Source organism: Notothenia rossii (genome assembly GCF_949606895.1).
Source record: "Notothenia rossii genome assembly, chromosome: 7".
NCBI classification, from domain to species: domain Eukaryota; kingdom Metazoa; phylum Chordata; class Actinopteri; order Perciformes; family Nototheniidae; genus Notothenia; species Notothenia rossii.
The window spans coordinates 19,549,760-19,571,976 of NC_136905.1; the positions used below are offsets into that span (position 1 = coordinate 19,549,760).

A 22,217-nucleotide genomic window follows, 5' to 3' on the forward strand; every position below is an offset into this window, starting at 1 on the left:
CCTCCACTATGCAACGTAATGATTTTTTGTTTATGCATGTATTTGTCAACTCGTGGACATTTGGAACACGAAAACATCCATCATCACTGCAGAACTGTGGTTTAGCAATGTATTTATACACCAATTATTATTTCTGTGCTTTGGCCTTTCAGAGTTATTCTGGCCTCTTAGAAAGCGATTTTCAGCATGGAGCGGGAAAGAATGCAAGTAAACAGTGAGTGTCCTTTCCCCATGATTGAATGTCTGTCCTTGTGTAGAAACTGCACTCCCCTCTCTCAGCAAGTGCAAACATTCCTGCAGAGCTGAGGCTGATGTACAGGTGAGAGAATGGCCAAGGATTTTGAGATCACCCGAGGCTTTGTGTCCACTCTGGCCCACTCACTAGGGTCAGCTCAGAATAACCAGAAAGGGTTGACCGCTGTTGTTCACTCACCCCTGGAGTCATTAATCACACAGCACTGCAGATGAGCCACATGGACACACGGTACACATAAATGTAGAAACGCACATACACACCAGAGCACATTTTAATTAAAAAGCCAAATGCTAGATGACAGCATCGCTCCAGGTAGTCAGTCCTAGGCTCATACTCCTGGTGCATTATCATACATTAAACATCACAAGAGTATAAGAATATTTCTGAGCAAAGCCGGGTCAGAGAATAACCACACATCATAGCACATTAAGCTATCATTTTCTGCAACATATATAGGCACACAGAACCATATCTGTTGTCTCTCCTGAGCTTTATTTTTTACGCTCCTTAAACACAAACACGCATTATCAGATGGTGGTATCTGAACCCCTGTATTCCCAAACAGGCCTCTCAGCTTGATGCCGGGGCTCTATCAGGAGCAGGATCTCAGATAACATTCCCATTTACCGGTTATGAAATTCTTCAAAGGGGCCGCGCAGCAGTGGGTGCCTGTGGTGCGTTGCGCTTGTTAACAGGCATGGTGCATGGACTCTGTGGTATATGTGTGTTAAAGCATGCAAATCACACACCGTCTCCCGACTAAAAAGGTATCTGGGGAGGAAATGTCAGTTTATGAAGAAAAAAAACTCACGAAAAATATATCAGGGCTTGAGACAAGCCACAACTCTTGTGTTCAATATATTTATGCAAGGAGCATTGAAGCTAATGTTCTTGTTGATATTTCAAAAATGTTATTGTTAAAACGTCATAATCTTTCTGTGTAGCTGTCCTAGTACAAAAGCCTTGCTCTTCATATAAGACTATTAAACACCTGAACTTTCGAAACAACATCCATAACATTGGCTGCAATTATTTATCGAATATATCATATTCCAATCACTTGTATATAGACTCGTATTGCATTTCACAATTGTTTGTTTTTACTGTTTGATTGTGTTGTACTGTTGGAGGAGCCTGTGAACTAAGATGTTCATTGACATAACTACACTGTAGCTATGTACGTATGACTAATAAAAAGCCTTGAACCTTGAATTGTAAAACATAACAGACAAATAAAAGCATCAGTCTACTATTGTGCCGTTCCCTTACACTTACCGAGGGTGTTACACTGCATAACCCTGTCTGAGAATTTAAATACTGCAATGTGAAAAAAAGAGTCTTCCACCAGCCACTTTGAACAGTCAGAGAAACATGCTGCATAAGTTAATGTGAAATTCTCTCTATGTGTCTTTCCTTGTTAAATCCAATGAACAAAAAAGGGGTGAAAAACCCAAAGCAGGAGAATAAACTGAATAGCATTAAAAACTAGAAACCTTACATAAAAAAGACAGCATTAACTGTTTGTTGGCAGACACAGTTTTATAATAAAGCCCACTTCCTGTTGAGATATTTCATTTGTCTGCAGTCTGAGAAGAAAACACTGCTACTACTGCTGCTATCGTATTAAAGAAAGATAAAGTAATTAAACTGAAGGTGTTGTGCATTTGTGTTTGTGTGCTTGTAAAAACCAATGCGTGAGTGTGTATAAGAGGTAAAGCATTCTGAGGTGTTTTGCTTTTGCTGCTGGTAAGAAGTAAAGCTCTAAAACTAATTTCTTTCATCAACATCTGTCAAGGAGATTAAGGGAAGCATTAGTCAAGTATGAGCTTATTTCACCAAACGCATTAAACAACTGACTGAAAGAGATTTAGGAGACTGCAGCTTTTAATGCCACTCTTTTTTTGTGAAACTCACTTCAAATTCCATCTCTGATAAACTGGTGTAAAAGGATAACCAGCACAAAAGGCACTTTAGAGAGTGCACTACAACATTTCACTAGAGGGAAGCAGACGGAAATGACAGGATAAAAGTAAAGGAGGCTGTGGTCAGTGTTCCATGGGTGCCTCTGCAGCATCCTCCTCCTCCTCCTCATCACTACAGGGTTCATAGTCTTCATCCAAAAAAGGATCTTCCTCCTCTCCCTCTAGCTCTCCTCCCAGATCACCGAGCAGCTGTTCCACATGCTCCGACATCGGCTGGTCATCACATCGCAGCTTAATGTACAGCTGGGGAAAATGGGGAAAGAGAAAAAAAGACAAAAAGGGATGATTCAAGTGCGTAATGGAGTGGCTAGTAGAGTGGAAAAAAACAGCACATTTTTAAGTAGAAAGTAGGTTATACAGCAAAAGATGTTGAGCGGGAACATGAAGTGAATTATACTACAGCATTACACAAAATGAGATATGGTGAGTGAAATACTCTTGACTGAGGCTGCAGCGGCCACACAAGGACGATAACGGTCGTATCTGCTACAGTTCTCTATCAGATAGACCAGGGGTTCCCAACCTTTTCTCCCAAGAGCCCCCCCAAATGACTCCTGTTGGAAGTTGCGCTGTTTCCCCCCCCCCCCCCCCCCCTCCACACACACCCACACACTAGGGGGGGGGGAAAACAGCGGTAATTCAAGTTTAAAAGTCTCAAAAATGCTACAACTACTGTCGCAAACTGGATGAATGTGAAGTATTTTGTTAAAAGCGTAATTAAGGAGCACTATTGGAGTGACTTTGATGGTTATTGGACTCAGGATTAATTAATTTGGATTCCCGCTGTATGAAAAAATTAAAGAGCGGAAAAGAATGGAAGTGGAAACAATTCACAAAGCGATTAAACTGTTTAAAACACATGCTCAAAGTAAGCCGGATTTCGCCGATGTGTTTATGTGGATTCAAAAGTCGTAAATAATCTACAAAATGGAGGAGACCGATCAGATCGGAGGAACTGTGACAAATAATCCAACTGAAACCGGCATGGACAATGACTATTTTTTTTAAATGCGCTTATCCAGACAAGCCTGGTTTGGACACCTTACGCGCAGAAGAAACATTTCTATTAAAGAAAGAATTATACATTTCATTCTTTTTATGCCTTTAAAGAGCCTGTGACAGCATCCCAACAACTGTTGTGCAATGAAATATTGGACTACTAGTCATCTCGAACCATTAGTTTAAAAAAGAAGGTGCGATACCGTTCCGATAAATATCAATAATTTCGAACGTCGCGGGGAAATTCCTTCGACTCATTTTGAAGTTTTGGGGGAAGCCGGAATTGACGTCAATGCGGGAACGCTTCACTGTGCGGCGAGAGAGCCAAACACGGACAAAGTGTGTTGTCATGCGTAGAAATGGTGAATTACTGAGTTTAGGCACGTTAATAACGTTTTAATGAAGTTGACTACAGTATATTCATATTTGTCAGTGCTTTCATGTCAATTCGGCGAACATAAACATAAATGATCGTGGTGAAGATGATGATTAAATTAGGATTAAAAATCGGTAGTGAGAGCTGCTGAATTTCCTCCCGTCGGATGTGATATAAAAACAAATCGATTATTTTTGTAGTTGTAAACTCAAGTGGATGAAACTACATTTATTAGTGCTTTCATGTCAATTCGGCGAACATATGATACATTAAATGATCGTGAGGATGATGATTTAAAAATCTTTTGTTTGAGCCGGTCTGCATTTCCTGATGAGAAAACAAACCTTAGCTTTTTGTAGTTGCAGTCAGTGGTGTAGTGGGCGTTGGACGCGGGGGTACGCCGTACCCCCACTTATTTGAAGCATGATTTCTTTTTTTAATAGTCTAATACATCTAAAATCATTGCCAGTGTTATCAGTTGCAAGTGTGTGTTTGTTGTAATAATGACGAAAACATAATAGGCAGATTTCACAGTAATTATAATAAAAACGTAGCTCAAGCATTTATGCAACTTGATTTGAAGCGTGTGTGTGTGAGGGGCAGAACTGTGTGTGTAGGGTGACCAGGTGTCCCGCACTGTGCGGGACTGCACACACAGCATTTTTATTATTTGTCCCGCGTCCCACACATTGAGACTATCTCCCGCATTTGAGTGATAGTCGCGCAGAAAGGCCGGATCGGTTCGCTGACAGCCGGCACCGCCCTTTATTATTATATTGTCTAAACGGCATCATGTAAATTGCGCTGACAGGCGACACAGAGGTACCCAAGCCCCCCCCCGTTGACAGTTCACGAGCGCGTCCATAGTGTCTCGCGTCCACCCACCACCCCGTCCACCCAGTAAAAAAAATCCCCACTACACCACTGGTTGTAGTAGTACACCAACATGGATTAAACGTGTTTTTTTTTTTTACCACAATGTTGGGGAAATTAATGGATAAAATGCACGGATTATTATTATTATTATTATTATTATTATTCCCACTGCGATCGGGACACTAGGTCCAACGTTTCCCCTGAGCGAGGCTCCCCCCGTTGACAGTTTAAGTGGGCTGGGCTGGGTGCAGTGGCGGACTGGCCATCGGGACGAATCCCGATGGGCCAGTACCGAAGTGGGCCGGTCGGATAAATCACTAGCACATCCCCCACTCCCCCCGTTGACAATTTACTAGTGGTACCGGAGTGGGCCGGTCGAGAGTCCCGGGCTGATTTTTAGTCCCAGTCCACCACTGGCTACATGACCGTATGATCGCCCATATTGACGCACCTAATTCCTAAACTTCTAACAGATACAACATAAACCGATCCTTCAGCCTCATATGAGCTCTCAGACACGTTCAAAATTAAACTGTCATCACTGTGTGAGCTTGCTGCTGTGTGCCCCATCGTGCGTTTACATGCAGATGCTGGGATCCTGAACGGTGCAGCTGGAGCGCTGTGCCCGCAATGACGTCACACATAATTTGGCGGGACTTGAAGAATTCCCGAGAAGATCTAGAAAATGGTCAACATTGAAGGGCAGATTAATGGTTATCAAAGTACAAATATCCAAAATCAGTTCAGTAACGGTTTTCAAGGGGACAATATTTACTCAAATTGATGGGTTTGGATGATGGGGGAAACTCGTGTCACAGGCTCTTTAATACTAACTTGAATTTTTGTTAAGTTAATTAATCAATTATTTTGTATATGTTATTGTAATGTAGAGACAAGGCTTTTAGTGACAATCAAGTATTGCCTTACGATTACATGTAAAAAAAAAAAAAAAAAAAAGTCTAAATATGATATTATGGCAAAACACACACTTCAAGTTAGATCATCATCCTTAGCTATTTTATTTACCTCTCAAACTACCTAAACTAGTCGGGTCACTCATTACTGGATCAGCCAGCTGCATGAGACCGCGGATACTGACCGGCTGTCAGGAGAGGGGGAGGAAAAGAGAGGCTCCGTCCTCCGCCACTTACAGGCCCGGCATATGTACTACTACTACAGCATCTCCAGCGGTTCGAACCGTCTCATGTGGACGGACACGTTTCTGGTGCCTATTGCGTGTGGACGGAAGACTTTTTTGATAACGATTTCGGTGCGTTTCCGTTAACGTCCTCGTGTCGCTGCAGCCTGAGGCTCTTCCGTTGTGTCACCGAAGATAACAGTACATCACTACAGCATCGGTAAGCAGCCGCTTGGAGTTGAGGGAAGTGAGCAGCCCTGAGGTTTTAAGTGTCCAAGTGCTGGTTAGAGTGCCTGAAATATCCAACAGCAGCTGCATTCTGTTAGCGGAGGCAGTCACTGCTCACAAAACGCTGGTAAACAGTTTTTGTCTTTCATTTGGCAAATCAGCACATTTGATACACCGTTCAGCTGCACAAGAAACAACAAGACAATTTATCTTCCTCTGGCTGCTGCAATATGCAGAGAAATGTATCCTGAAGCACATATGGTTATGTGGCGTACATGTGCACGCATACACACACTATCAAAGCCATTATCTCAGTGAAATATGCCGTGAAAGAGCGAGATAAAAAAAAAAGTTCTGTTCTGAAGGCAGCCAGCAAGTTTATCTCTGTAAAATACTCTGCTTGTGTGTAATTACTGAACTCAAAGTGAAGTTGGCTGATAAAATTACTGGAGCTACCACCAAAGCATAACACTGGGTCTCTATGTGTATATAAAAAGGGCGACTGAAACAGCAATTTATGCTTTACTTTTCAGAAATACAACTAGGAAGAAAAGGAGGGAGGGAGAGAATGGCTTTAAGTGCCATGAATATTATTCCATTTAGTATTACAGAACACACACACACACACACACACACACACACACACACACACACACACACACACACACACACACACACACACACACACACACACACACACACACACACACACACACACACACACACACACACACACACACACACACACACACACACACACACACACACACACACACACACACACACACACACACACACACACACACACACACACACACACACACACACACAATAAGCAGCTGAGTGCCATCATTCTTACTAAAAGTGTAACGAAGCCAGGAGAGTAAAGAAGAGTGTGTGTGACTGCTTTGCCCCAGGACTGGTCTCTAAGCAACAGCAGGTCCTGACAGGAGACACACAATCCCATGGGAACTCATTTGGAGGGTAAGAATCTGTAGTGTGTGTGTATGTATTTAAGTGGATGCCGTCTCCCCAGGTCTGAGCTCCAGGGAGGTAGAGCGTGACCCAGGTCCAAGACACAGGGTCTGATACCAAGGGAGAGCCAACCCTCATAGCCTCCTTTAAAACACACACACACACACACACACACACACAGATTTTCATTCGGCCAATGTCACTCTGAAATGCTTAGAGATGTTTATCCACAACAAGCACTCTGAATACAAGTTGGGTTTACTTTACATTTGTCCTCCTAGCTCAATACTCAGGATTATTGCACATTACAGTCTTAAGAGTTGGAGGGTGTCATTTATGCGCATAAGAGAAAGTGTCAGAAATACTAATAATTCGAAAACAAAGAAAACACATTGTTCTACGAATCTGAATGCTAAGTGGAAATCGTATTTCTACGTGGTGATATTTCCAACAAATCTATAGCATATTGTCTGCAGGATAGGATGTGATTATTCATTGTGATGCTTTCGGCTAGCTAAACAAACAGGAGCTATTCTTTACGCACTCCGAGCCGAACGCTGCTGAGATCAGCACCGCTGTCGCAAGAAAACACAGGCATTTCTCATTTACAGCAGCCTATGTTTCTCTTCTCACTTTCACGGCCCAGAGAGCTGCCTAGAGTGGGAGGGATGTGTGTGTGTGTGTGTGTGTGTGTGTGTGTGTGTGTGTGTGTGTGTGTGTGTGTGTGTGTGTGTGTGTGTGTGTGTGTGTGTGTGTGTGTGTGTGTGTGTGTGTGTGTAAAATTGTATAACTCTTTCATGGTCCACTTTGCTCTACTTTCGAGTCCTAAGTCACGGCCCAAAGCACACTTGACCACCACCAGAACAACTCGAAAACACACACACTATTTTACACTTACACACGAAGGGGTGCTAGGACACTTCTGTCCTCAGCAACAACTCGCACATTTTTTTTGTAGCCATGTTAGCTCCCTGGCTCTAGAGGTGGCAGTGTCAATCTGTCAGTGGGTCCATTGCTTTTGTTCAGACTGAAAAATCAACAACACCTTTTGGATGAATGGCCATGAAATGTTTTACAGACGTTCATGCTACCCAGAACATGAATACTTCTGACTTTGATGATCCCCTGACCCTCCTGTAGTGCAACAATAAATCTGACACACAAACATCAGCATGTAAACATTAGCATTTAGCTAAAGCTCTGCAGTGCTCAGCCTCAAAGAGCCGCAAGCATAGCGGTAGACTTTTAGTCTGGTTTATACTCACATATGATGTGGTTTCAAAATGAAAAAGTCTGTTTCACATATTAGACAAACAGTCACTGTCAAAGAGAAACTGTTAGCATATGGGATGAAAACATGGTCAAATGTAATTGATCTCAAAATGTTGAGTGGACCCGTTGCAGCAGCAATTTATCCTGGAGATTCTTTGCTCTTACTGTATTTCTCTACGTGGTAACTGGCATAATTCAAAACAAGGAAACCAATTTGAAACTTTAAATGCGATTGTTATCCGAGTTTACAAACACGATGTGGCATACATCAACATGGCAGCATTCACGGGAAAGACTCTTGCAGAGAAAAGCCGGGGGAGTTTGACTTTGTGATAATGACAGTAAAGGCTCCAATCCTCTGCAACAGAATTGAACAGGCCTATGGATTTTAATACAAAACCGAATGACTTTCGCTCAATCTGCAAAATGCAACGAGTGCAAGTGCTTCTGGGGCCAAATGAGGTCTCACCCTGTTTATGGACATTATATTGCAGCCTGGAAGGGCTTTAGACTTGGTTGATAGGAATAGCCATTCTTTGTGGAAAAGTAAGAAAGAAACTTTAAATGCACCATGTAACTTAAAAATCTAAATGATGCTTTCATTAATGTATGAGCCTACAATCCTTTTATTTCTGTGGAAGCATAATATAGTGTGTTCCAGCATAGATTATCTGTAAATGCTATCTTTTGTATAGCATGCAGCAGACAAAAGAGTAATAATAAGCACTAATGTACCCTTCATCCCTTAATTGATTCTTTACCCCTCTTTCTTTAAAGAAACCTTTCTTGCAGCTCAGAATAAAGACAGGCTGGTTATGTAGTGAAAGCCTAATCATTTCATCATTGTTCACATTCTGTCCAAAACATTAAATTCCTCTTTCATTTTACCTTTCCTTTTATTTAATTTCCTAAAGCCTTCATTCTTCTGGCTTGTCTCCTGACCATTATTATTACCTTGTGCACTTTTTCTTTGACTTCCCTTCGCTCACACTGCTTGTACATTCACATTTGTATCCAAATTACATTCCTATCAAAAAGGTAGAAGCCTTTTTATACTTTTAATATTGTGCCTCCATGTACTGTACTAACGTGTGTGATGTTTTGCAGAATAGCACAAAAAGCTTTACCCCCTTTCAACCTCCCTCTGTATCCTGACCTCCCTAAGTCTGTTTAAGAGCAATACTGGACATCTCTTCATTAGTAAAAGATATATGACATAAAAAGTGTTCCAATAAATGTTCCCGACTTCACTCTGTGTGAAAAAATACACATATTTCTTGACAAGGGCGTGACACTGGCTGAGATTAGACTTTCTTCAGTATGAGCAGGGCATGTTGCTGGAGTCTCAAGAGGGCTGAAACTGTCTGTCTTACACACACACACACACACACACACACACACACACACACACACACACACACACACACACACACACACACACACACACACACACACACACACACACACACACACACACACACACACACACACACACACACACACACACACACACACACACACACACACACACTTACTTTAGCACTTCAGTCCTTTAGTCACATCCTTCGGAGGGAAAGGCATTAAAATTACATGACAAGCACACCTTGGACCGACCCGACCCACAAGCTGTGCTTATGGGACACCCTTTCAGCCACATCAACAAGTAAAGCTTTTGACCTCCGTTTGCCCTAGCTGCCTCTGTGCACACTCACGCAGATGTACACACTCTCACACAGGCTTACACACATATAGAACGCTGTCCTCTGTGCATACACTGCAGATCCTTCTTCAATCGTACCCTATCTGGCTGAGACTCAAATTCCATTTCACGTCCGGTTTACTATTGATTTTACCCTTGCCACTATTCACCAGCTACACCCCCTGCACCCACACACACCATCCAATTTGTTCCCTTCCTCGCCCCCCTCTCATTCTCCCACTCCTGCTCCGCTCCTCTCTTACACTTCTTGCTCGTCCTCTCAAGCCATCTAAGCATAATTCCTTTTTAGAGCATCTCAGCTGAATGTGTGTGTGTGTGTGTGTGTGTGTGTGTGTGAGAGAGAGAGGCGCACAAGTATCGATCACAGAAGAGATGAATAATGAAGACATTTCTTAACAAATAATTAGTTATTCTAGGTGGCACACACAACCATAATTAAATATGTGCATCCACATAAGGTGCTCCTACGCATACCCGCATGCTTTCTCTTGCACAGTGCACACACACACACACACACACACACACACACACACACACACACACACACACACACACACACACACACACACACACACACACACACACACACACACACACACACACACACACACACACACACACACACACACACACACACACACACACACACACACACACACACACACACACACACACACACACACACACACACACACACACACACACACACACAATGCAGAGAAGTGGATTGGCGCCAAAACAAGCCGTTGGGCTTTGAGGCCTCATTTACATGTTGGAGCCTATTTTAACTAGAAGACTGACTCATCGTTAATAATTAACACTCACGGTGACGCTCAGAAACAAAGCTCTGATATAAACAAGAAAGACTCGCAACTGCACGATGTATAGATGCACACATATGAGTGAAAGCGGAGAAATTAGAAATTAAGTGAACCATGAGTGGGGCTGTTTTCTTTTCCACATTCCACTTCACCTTTTCAAGGTCTTTGTGCATTTAACGCTCACATTATTCTGAGCCTGTTGGTTTACTCACTCAACAAAGAAAAAGCTCTGCTGTTTACTTGTCACGCTCTGACGGCTCACCCAATGCTTTTGTCAGTCTTTCACCTTTTTATTCCTTTGCATTCTTTCTCTCTGTGCAAAAATGATTAGCTACTTAATTGTGCCTATTTCTCAAGTCCAGCTTTTTCTCTTGGTTTTTTCATTCTTTATTAAGACTCACAACAAAGCTTGCAAACTCAAATCTACAAGCGCTCTGTGCTATTCTTTTTCTTCCACACAGTTTCTTCCATTCTCCCTCTTGGCAGCTGAAAGCCCACCTCACTCCTGTGTCAGTTGTGGACATTCCCACTGGATGCTGGTTAGACAGGCTTGTCACTACACTGCTGGCCAGAGAGACAGACATCAATATATTTCCACTCTGCTGCCCCTTCTCATCAGTAGGGGAACACGATGTGGCAGGAGAGCAGGAGGGGGGGGGGGAAAGGAGAGGAAAGTAAAGAGAAAGGGAAGAAAAAAAAGATGGGTGGGGCCTGCCATCCCTCAGTCTGATTTACAAGCCTATTGGATTTTAGACTAACATGAATCACAGCCCCATAGTGGCATTGCTCCTTGACAGAATGACAGAATGAATGAGACACACCAAATTATGTGTGTGTGTGTGTCTGTGTGTGTGTGTGTGTGTGTGTGTGTGTGTGTGTGTGTGTGTGTGTGTGTGTGTGTGTGTGTGTGTGTGTGTATAAGCAAGGGGGAATGGGAGAGAGACAGGGGTATATTTAAACCTCTTTGAGAATGTGCTTAAAGATATTTCTGTGGTAACAATGGAGCTTAGTTAGAACCCTCTTCATGTTAACAGTACTGCGTGTTCTCCTTCTCCGACAATAACTAGTTCTCAGGAGTATTACCTATTGTGACAGTGTAATGGATGTTACTATTTGTGTCCACAGTTTCTATGTGCAGTGATTGAGGAAGTAAGTACAAGTAGCAATACCGCCTTTTGAGAATACTACGTAACGAGTTAAAGTGCTCCATTTAAAAGTATCTAGGACTTCCATAGAAAATAATACATATGGCTCTCGGACAAATGTACTAACAGTTCCTCTGAAATCTAATGTAATAGAACTATAAATTATCCTGAAAAGGAAAAACTCAAGTAAAGTATTAATGTCTCAATTGTGTATTCAAGTCAATGGTCAATAATTCAGTTGTATTCATATGTATCAGATGAACTACAGTTTACTTTATCTGCATCATTAAAAACAAACAATCGTTGGTTTCGTTGGCAGATTGTATGACATGCATTACCTTCTTAGCATTGGTCAGGTACGATCTGGCCACCTCCTGCAATGCCTTCCACTCCTCCGTCTCCTCCTCCGTCACTTCTCTTCCCTCTCTTCCTTGCAGTTCTTTGGCTTTCTCCAGCTGGAGGTAGCACACCCAGCCGGAGAGATACCACACCTGGGAGGCACAGAGAAAGAGAGGCGGGTTATGGGGGACGTGAGGCACAGAGACTCAGACAGAGAGAAAGTGTTTTTTGTTGCAGTAACTGAGCTGTGTGAAACAGATTTGATACCCTCACAGAGCACGGCCGCATGAATTCCCACGTTTTCTTTCTTTTTCTGGTTTCACGCATAAAATATGGAATGACACGGATGCGAAAGCAATCCATCACATAATAACAGTCAACCTGATCTAATGCTGACATATACTTTACTCATTAACCAATGCAGCATGAATAATGCACATAAATGCAAATACTGTAGGTTTACAATTAATTTAAACCTGACTTGGCCATCTTACCATCTGTCGCTTCCAATTTGTTTTTTATCTTTCAATAGCAAAAAAATGTAATAACTTTGTCGAACCATATACCAACACATCATTTATAAAAGCCCTCAGGCACACATCTTTGCATTTCAAATCTTATCATACTCACAGGTTGTGTTGTGTACAATATTACATTTCCTGATCATTTCGATGGGAAACTATATATTTTTTTGTCTTATCTTTATCTAGCTGTAAAATATTTTGGACTGCTTTGTTGTGTCTTGATAGAAATTATGAACAAAAACTAAATGTGATTTGGGAAAAAAATAACTCAATCCGGAGGCATTTTTTAGAAAGCTGGATTACAGTAGTGGGCTAACAAGCGAGTTCGGACTGAATTCTGGTTTTCTAATTACACACTGGTGACTATTTTGGATCAAGGTACATCACCATGGTTACTTCAGCTCCACACCTGATGCAGAGAATTAAAGGCAAACATACAAAGATGTTTCCTTAGAAATCAACGCATTGAAGAATTGTATCACTATTTCCGTTCTACTTTATTCAAGCATTATGTAAGTTAATTTGCTACATTTTTACGAGTAGAACAAGACTATCATCTTCATTTAATTCAAAACTTTGGACCCATGCATGTGGCAAATGATAGTTGCTATTTTTGTAAATTCTTCTAAAGCCTCATTTATTCAACATGCCAAGAGCTGGACTGGATTGGGCCAACAGAGAATAATCAGATAAATCACACAGAAACACAAGACAATGTCAGGAATAATAGATCATTGTGTCGTTCTAATAGATTAGCGGTCTTTCATTATAACACTGTAGCCCAGCGGTTTTCAAAGTTTGAGGCGCGCCTCCCCGGGGGGGCGCCAGAGTGCTTCAGGGGAGGCGCAACGTGAGAAAAAAATAACGAGAAACAGTGAAATCTAGCTAGTTAACTTCTGGTAACTTTATGCGAGTGGCAACATGGATCGATTTGTTGTGAAGTTACCTAAAGTGAGAGAGGAGACAGCGTCTGACAGAAAACGTCACTTGCACACTTTTGGCTGTCTGTGGGAACCGAGTTCCCCCACCTCGCCAAAAAGGCTGTAAAAGTGCACCTGTGTGAGTGCGTGTTTTCCGCATTGACTTTGACCGAAAGCAAGTACCGGTCAAGGCTGCAGCCAGAGGATGATCTGCGTTTATTCCTGTCTGCATTGCATCCCGCATCATCCGCCTGTGCGCATCAAAGACGCAGACTCATTGTTCCCACTACAGTAGGGGTGAGTGTAATAAGGAGGCAGAGTGGACGTTCAGTGTGTTGCCGGGAGCATATAAAGATTTATCCACAAGGTTGAAAATGTTAAAAGAAATATGTTTAAAACATAAAGATAAAAAGGTTTGAAAAAGTTATTGTTTAATGTTTTAAGGAGGTGACGCTACTCAGCCAATCAAATCGGTGCAATCAGTGAGCACGATAGATTCAAACGATTCAAACACACACAGAGAAAAGACAAGAAGAGAGAAACACTCGGAGTCATTTCAAATGGCGTGCTTAAAAAAGAGAGAGGTAGACTGAGTGAAAAACAGAGCATTTAATGACATGTTCTCTCACTGGACCTCTTTGAAATGCAATTGAATGCCCCTGCATTATAGCAACAACAACAACAATAATAATAATAATTGGGAGGGGGGGCGCGGCTGTTCTTATGTTCTCTGAGGGGAGGCTCACCTTCCCAATATTTGAAAAGTGTAGCCTATTTGCCAAAACTATTCAATTTAATTTGGATACTTCCGTAAATGTTGTTAAATTACAGGCTGTTTGTAACATTATTCAGGCTCAGCTCTCTGAGCTTAAGCTTCTTTTAAATGTGGATAAAACATAGGTAATGCTCTTTTCTAAAGCTAAAGCAAAAAATACACCAGAGACTGCTTTGGATATTGTAACTATGCAAGAAATACAACTTGAAGTGGTTACCTGTTACAAATACTTGGGTATCTGGCTTGATGACTGTCTCACTTTTAAATTTCATGTAAATAACCTGCTTAAAAAGCTGAGGGTTAGGCTAGGTTTCTTTTACAGAAATAAGTCCCGTTTCTCGCTTGAGGTCAGGAAAAGGCTAGTCACTGTGACCTTTTTACCTGTGCTGGACTATGGTGATACGTTATATATGAATGCACCTGCCAATTACCTGAGCAAGTTAGATGCTGCGTATCACAGTGCACTGAGATTTTTGACAAATTGTAAAGCACTTACGCATCACTGTACACTGTATACCAAGGCGGTTTTGCCATCACTTACTGTACGGAGGCTCAGTCACTGGTACATTTTCATTTACAAAGCCATGTTGGATAAACTACCATATGCTCCCTGATCTCTCGCCGAATTGAAAGTAGTTATTGCCTGAGATCGCATGCCGTTGTTTTATTAAATGTACCAAGTGCTAGGACTATCTTAGGGAAGAAAGCTTTTAGATGTGCAGCTCCACTAACTTGGAACAGTCTGCAAAAAGAATGGAAAATTACCAAGCTAGTAATACTACATGTTTTTAAAGCTCGGTTGGATGCTACAAAATCAGATGCTGTTGGTACCTGTACATGTGGATAGATATGTAAATTGTAATCCCTGTACATGTTGCTGTATGATGTCCTTTTGTTGTTTATGTTTTCATGTGGAACCTACCGCTGCAGGTCTCCCTTGAAAAAGAGATCATTGATCTCAATGGGATTTTACCCGGATAAATAAAGGTTTTGAATTGAATTGAATTGAAATACAGGAATATTGTCGGACTTTGAAGCAAGTAGGCCCCTTTTACAGCAGCCATTTTGACATCTCATTTCCGGAAAAAAATGACATGCAATTAATGTAATTACAGGGGCAGGGGCCCAGGGCCCATAAAAAAATGTCTGTTACCTGGGCGCCTGCTCAAAGGCTGTTACCAGTTCTCTGTATTCATCAATAGTTTTTCCTAGCTCAATGTATTTGCAAATATTTGGTAATATTTTAGCCTGTTCTGTTGCAAAAGAACAACCCTTGGCTACATACATGACTCAATTCAACAGAGCACCTTGTAGAGTTGGGAGAGACCAACCTTTTAACTGGCTGATTGACCTTATTTTAGCACCTCATGAAATTATGTAAAACAAAATCAAAACTAGCACATTTTGAAATAATCATAACCCTAACCCTGCTCCACAGAGCTCAAACAGTGCGGAGGCAGAATGTTAACCCTAAGTTAGTAGGCTGAAAAACAGCACAATAATCTTGCCTTTTCTGTAATCAAAACTCTTATTTCACCCACATAATTACATACTCTATGATGTCATGCTTGTTCTTTCACCTCTAAAATCAATCATGTTCAACTCTCAGTGAAATGGAGGTGTGCGTGTGTTCCTCTCATCGAAGGCCAAAGTTCATTCACCACCCACTGTTCCTCAAGCACCAAGACACAAATATTTGCTTTATTCATTATTCATTGAGGGCAGAGGCAGAAGGAACCTGCACCTCTGCCAAATCAACCATTTAGCTAACAAACACATCAAGCATACCACACTAAATTCAGAATGGCCACTGAGTATGCCGAGTGGGTGGCTACCCCCTGCAGCCATACTTATCAGAACAACAGCAGCACTGGATAAATGTAGTAATGTTGCAGAACCAGCAGTAGGACATTTATGTCACTAAAACATTTTCTGTGAATGCAGAATCTCACGAAAATGTGTTTTTGTTTAAATATGCATACATTAAGAAAGGGTGACATAAGGTCACTTACACATTTGAACTTCCTTAATAACGAGAAACCAATGTTTCTTTAAAGCTGGTCTACCACAAACCGTTGTGCATGTGGTAAGGTGGCTTGTGCATCCACAAACAAATTTAAACATGAGAAAGTTAGCTAATTAAGAACTTTAGAGGATTCACTCTACCCTACCACAACCCCACATAGAAGCACACAAAATCAAATAAACGCTGCGCCTGTCAATCAAATCACTGAGTCTATTGTCTTTTTAAAGGGAAGGCACATCTTAGTTCCCATATGGTGCTGCTGAAGGAAGAACAAAAGCATCATGAATCAACTGAGTACCTTTGAAACAAGATTTGCAAGGAACCAGCTGAGTTGTTTGTGCAGACTTAACAATTTATAAGTAAAACTCCAACTTTGAGATACGCAAGAGCAAGAAGTCGGAGGCGAGAGCTAACAATTTATCTCCTGCACTTAAGAGAGGAAATAAGAAAGAGAGTAAGACAAAAGAGGGAAGAGAGAGGGGGAGAGGAGGGGGGGAGCAGGCAAATCATACACTCCTGACATCACTAGTATGTCTCCAGCATAAAACCAGTGGTACAATCTGCCAAAACACTGTCTGACCATTCCAAGCGGTGACTGTATGCATATGTGATTGGCTACCGGCCAGCTCAAATCAAGTGTCACAGCTGTGTCAGTCTCTGGAGTGAGTTTAAAAGTGCAGCCCCCCGATGACTGCTCTCAATCTGTCAGCTGAGGGGTGTGTGTGGGAGGCTGAGCCTGAGGGGGAGTGGGGGAGGAAGACAGAGAGAGAGAGAGAGAGAGAGAGAGAGAGAGAGAGAGACTGCTGTTCTCCTCTGACACTCAGTGGTACACCTTCACTTAATCTGCCACTGACAGTGGGGATTTGAGCACACTGACAGTGACGGCACAAACTTCCTACTAAAGCGCAGAAAGTACTGCCATTTACATCACTCTTTAATAAGCAGTAATGCAAGTGTGTGTGCACATTTCTCTGTGCGCACACACATAAACAGTGGCTTAGCAGAAGCAACTTAGTGAACAGGTTGAAGTTTGCTCCTTCCCACAAGTATCCATACTGTGTTATAATAATGAGAATGCCTGCAAGGGGATAACAAAGGCGTCACTTAGTCCTGTGCCTGGGCAAGTCACACACACATCACCAAAACACAGTTTGCTCAAGAGTCGTCAATTGGTCTGGAAACATTAGCCTGATAGTCGGACTGAAGTAGGTCTGACACTGGGTTCGTATTAACACATTTCTTGCTAGGCGTGACCTATGGTTTCCTTTAACTCTGGATAATCACTAAGGCAAATTGATGAAGCTGTAGAAGCAGTTGCTAAGAGCTTGAAGTTTTTCACGTTTCGTTTGATATGCAGATTTGAGACTTGTTTCTATAGTCACCACACAGCTGCATCAACCTCATCTACTCTTTCATCCCTACACTAATGTTTCGTTGCTATGTCTTCATGGATGTAGCTTACTTGCTATTTGTTTGCATAATACCAGACCAACTGATATAAAATGCTGCGCTTGATTGGCCTTGCCTGAAATACCACACCAATTAATCAAAACATTTGATAAAAATAACGGATTGATAAACTGCTTCATTTCTGATTTCTGAGTTGACTTTCAGGGGCAGTAAACTCTGCCTTTTCAAACAAAATAAGAAATATGAATAAAAGCTTATCACCACATTTCTTTACTAGGCAAAACAGCTGGGCCATTATTTCATTGCTTACCTGGACGACTTCATCGTCCTCTTCCAGGAGACCCTCCAACACATCTACTGCCACCTGAAGCAGAGAAAGACAGATAAACAAAGAGAGCGAGTCAATAACATGCAACAATCATCAGACAATATCATCATACAAATAATAAAATTAAAGGTTTAACACATTCATCAGTACACATTCATAAATATAGCCTTGACCAGGGCTCGAGCTTAAGGACCTCCCGTCGTCCCGGGGCCGAAAAAAATAGTGTCAGGGAGGATAAAAAATAATTTTGGGACGAATTTGGGACGAGAGTTAAAATAAAAATACCATGGTAACTCTACTACAAACGGCGATGAAAATGAAATCGACTGCACGTTGTGTGTAGCACACAATTATTAAACCTCCTTGTCAACATAAACACACAAAACATTTAGCAACCCGCGAAAAGACATAGACAGAGACAGAGACAGAGACAGAGACACACACACACACACACACACACACACACACACACACACACACACACACACACACACACACACACACACACACACACACACACACACACACACACACACACACACACACACACACACACACACACACACACACACACACACACACACACACACACACACACACACACACACACACACACACACACACACACACACACACACACACACACACACACACACACAGTGTCCATGTGCTGTCAGCCAGCCGCACAGCTGGCTGTGCCCGCGAATTCCTGGCCCGCAAATTCGCGGGTCTATCTACAGTAGGCTATGTACTGAGTGTGTGTATTTCGCGGGTTGAGTGATGTAAAATGACAATGGTATCCCGTGGAGGAATTCTGAAATGTTTTACCTTTACATCACAAAAACGCACAGCAGAACCAGACCCTGGAGCGCCGGCCTCTTTATTTACTTACTCCACTTCATCCCCTATGGGTAATAAGGCTGAGATGAGAACCCTCCATCGTATTTAGTCCTTAGCAACATGCTGCGCCTCTCCCCATGTATGGATGGGTACCGAGCCCCGGTATTAAACGGGCTCCGCCCGGGCCGGAATTATTAAAGACAGTGGTAACGTTAAGCTCCGACGTTATCTGACTTTTTATCGGTACTGGAGACATTTAAAAAATATATGTCATATGTAGTATTGCTACATAAACATTATATCGCAGTTTTAGTTTATCCAACTCCGTTTCTAATATGCAATAAGACTACAACATGCGTCTATGATGTATTTTCGAGCTTTCCAATCCAGACGAGATCTCTCTCTCCCGTCTGTGTGCGAGGGGGCGGGGCAGTTTGTAAAGGTCTCCTGACTGTGTTACAGACTGTCCTCCTGGTTAGTGGTTACTCTGGGTTCTGTCTTCAGGACAGAGTGTTGGATTTTTTTGGTTAATTGGATGGGACTTGATTTGATTCAATATTAGTAATTTTCTCGTTTGTGTGTTTGTTTAAATATATTTAGCCTTTGTCATGTGATTGACTGATTTACTATTTACTGATTTACTAAATAAAAAGGTTAATGAATTATCATCTAATGATTTGTATGATGTTTTATTTATGTTAAAGGTCACTTTGAATGATTTTAACTAATGATAAGTAGTAGAAAAACTAATATTTTAAATTCGGGACGGTCCACATTAATTTCGGGACGGCTTAGATTGTATTTCGGGACGGTTCCGGGAGGATGGTGAAAAAAGTTAGTCGAGAGCCCTGGCCTTGACATGAACGTACAGACAAACATGACGTTATTGCACAAAGTGTGTGCATCTCCCAGAAAGTGCGATCAATCAAGAGTGATCAGAGGATTTGATAAGTGTCTATGAGGTCAGTGTCCCATACACAACACTTCGATACCAAACAAGACAACAGACATGACTGTCGATAGACACACTCACCAGTGCTTATCGTACAGTCAATAGTGACTTTGGCTGCCCTGTTCGATAGCCCTTTTGATCTATTTACATTCATTAACATATCAACTATTCTTAAAACCGGTATAACTCTAAAGGATGCATAATAAACTTAAATACCAGCCTGACCCCTCTTATCTTTCATCCCCATCCCTCTCCTTGAGGTCTAAAATGAGTTTAATTTGAGGTGACCTTTGCCATCGAGCGTCACTGTCTGGGTCGGTTTCTGTGGGAAGTTTCTATTACAGAAAGCAGACCTGGACTTGAGGCTGTGTGCTTGTTTTGCTCTGCCTCTCTCCTTGTGGATGCTGTGGTTGCGGTTGGTGTGTGTGCTTTTGTGTGTTTGTGAGGCCCGAGGTGATGATGTATTGATTTTTGTCAACATCAGGTTGGAGGCGACTGTTAGCCAATCACCCATGGTGAAGGGCAAGAATAAAAGACATGCACGTATCTGTGCACGCACTGACACACTGCTGCATAGTCACACACTACACAAAGCTACACACAGCAGTGAACACAGCAAGCAGCACTTGTTTCTTGTTAAGGCAGACTTATTAGCTGGAGAGCTTCCTCATTTTCTTTTCCCTCACGCTCTTTGGAGTTCTCTCGTCTTTTCATTAAGCCTGTTTGCTTCCGGTGGCGATAAAGAGGTCAGTTGCCAGGGAGTGTCAGGTTAATTGAGATTATCTCATTAAGAGTGTGCAAATGTGCATGTCAGGGAGTCAGTTGATTGATTGCTGGACCAATTATCTTCCGAAAATCCATTGTATTAAATTAATTAATGACTGATTAAAAATACACAAACAAAAACACCTAATCCCAGTTGATGATGAATAGATTCATGTCCAGCGTCAGAATGATCTACTTGACTTTCAATGTATCACACACAACCTAACACACACACAAACACACACAGTCATTTGTGCTGGGCACTGGATATAACAGATAAGAATAAAGATCTGTATGGGTTTTAAACAACTGATAAGACAGGCCATTTTGGAGCAACAAAAATAGAACAAGAGATATCTGGGAGCAATGATAACCAATATATCATCTCCAACTGTACTGCTTCCTAACTACACTGGTCAACCCGGGGGCTAGTGATTAAAGATTCAGAGATTCTAAAACCGCTTCACGCTCTAAACAACAACAAGATTAATATTCGCGAGGAGATAAGGGGAAGAGAGGGGGACTACGAGGGAAAAAGTGTGAAAATTAGAAGGAAGGGCACAAAAAGGATCTTAATAAACAATGCAAAACTGGTCCATGAACAACAACAGTGCACTGTAAAGACAAACACACATTGTAAAGACTATACATATATGCTGTCCTCTTTATTTAAAGAACTCTTACAGATTTAAAAAAGCAACACTCCTGGAAGCCACTCATTGAAAATGGCAATTTGTTTTGTGTGTGTGTGTGTGTGTGTGTGTGTGTGTGTGTGTGTGTGTGTGTGTGTGTGTGTGTGTGTGTGTGTGTGTGTGTGTGTGTGTGTGTGTGTGTGTGTGTGTGTGTGTGTGTGTGTGTGTGTGTGTGTGTGTGTGTGTGTGTGTGTGTGTGTGTGTGTGTGTGTGTGTGTGTGTGTGTGTGTGTGTGTGTGTGTGTGTGTGTGTGTGTGATCTCCAGGCAATTGTGTTTAACAGAATGATTTTACCAGAGCGAACAGCAGTGACAGGAGGAAGACAAATCACTTTACAAGCGAGGGCAAACCGTATCTCCAACACACAGAAACCCATACAAAAATGCAAACACACACACATGCACACCACACACAAACACATGCACACGCAGGGAAATCTAAACTTAAGTAAATAAATCCTTGGGATGTCAAAGCTAACAGTTCTTTCAAGCCACATTGGAAAGTACAAGCTTCATCGTGAGCTAAATTGAAGAATAGAAATATTCAAGGAATTACATGAAAGCAAACAAGAGTGACAACGACCAGAAGAGTAACTAACCATCATCTGCGTGCGACTACTCTGAACAGACACGTCAATGGCTGCCAGAGGAGGCCGTCTGTCTGTCTGTTATGTGGCATGTGAATTCTTAGTGGTGAGGGGTGATGATGATGATGATGGTGGGGTGTGTGGTATATGTCTGTGTGTTTGACAGTGACTTGAGAAGACTGTAGACTCTGAAGCCCGCATAGTTGCCACAAAGCACTTCTGCTAAAAATTCAGGCAACATGTACGTTTAATAAAAAAAGATTGATAAGCATG

The 22,217-nt window shown here is 41.9% G+C and overlaps 1 protein-coding gene across 1 annotated transcript in view; it reads right to left on the bottom strand.

The window, feature by feature from the left end:
- Positions 1-509: 509 nt before the first annotated feature.
- LOC307013218 (uncharacterized protein) overlaps positions 510-22,217 on the bottom strand; it is a 28,656-nt gene continuing 6,948 nt past the window's right edge. The window contains exons 9-11 of the mRNA XM_079640512.1: positions 18,093-18,146; positions 12,127-12,279; positions 510-2,481 (exon numbers count right to left, since the gene is read on the bottom strand). Of these exons, the coding sequence (XP_079496638.1) occupies positions 2,302-2,481; positions 12,127-12,279; positions 18,093-18,146 (387 nt within the window). The 3' untranslated portion in view covers positions 510-2,301. The remainder of the gene's footprint in view (positions 2,482-12,126; positions 12,280-18,092; positions 18,147-22,217) is intronic.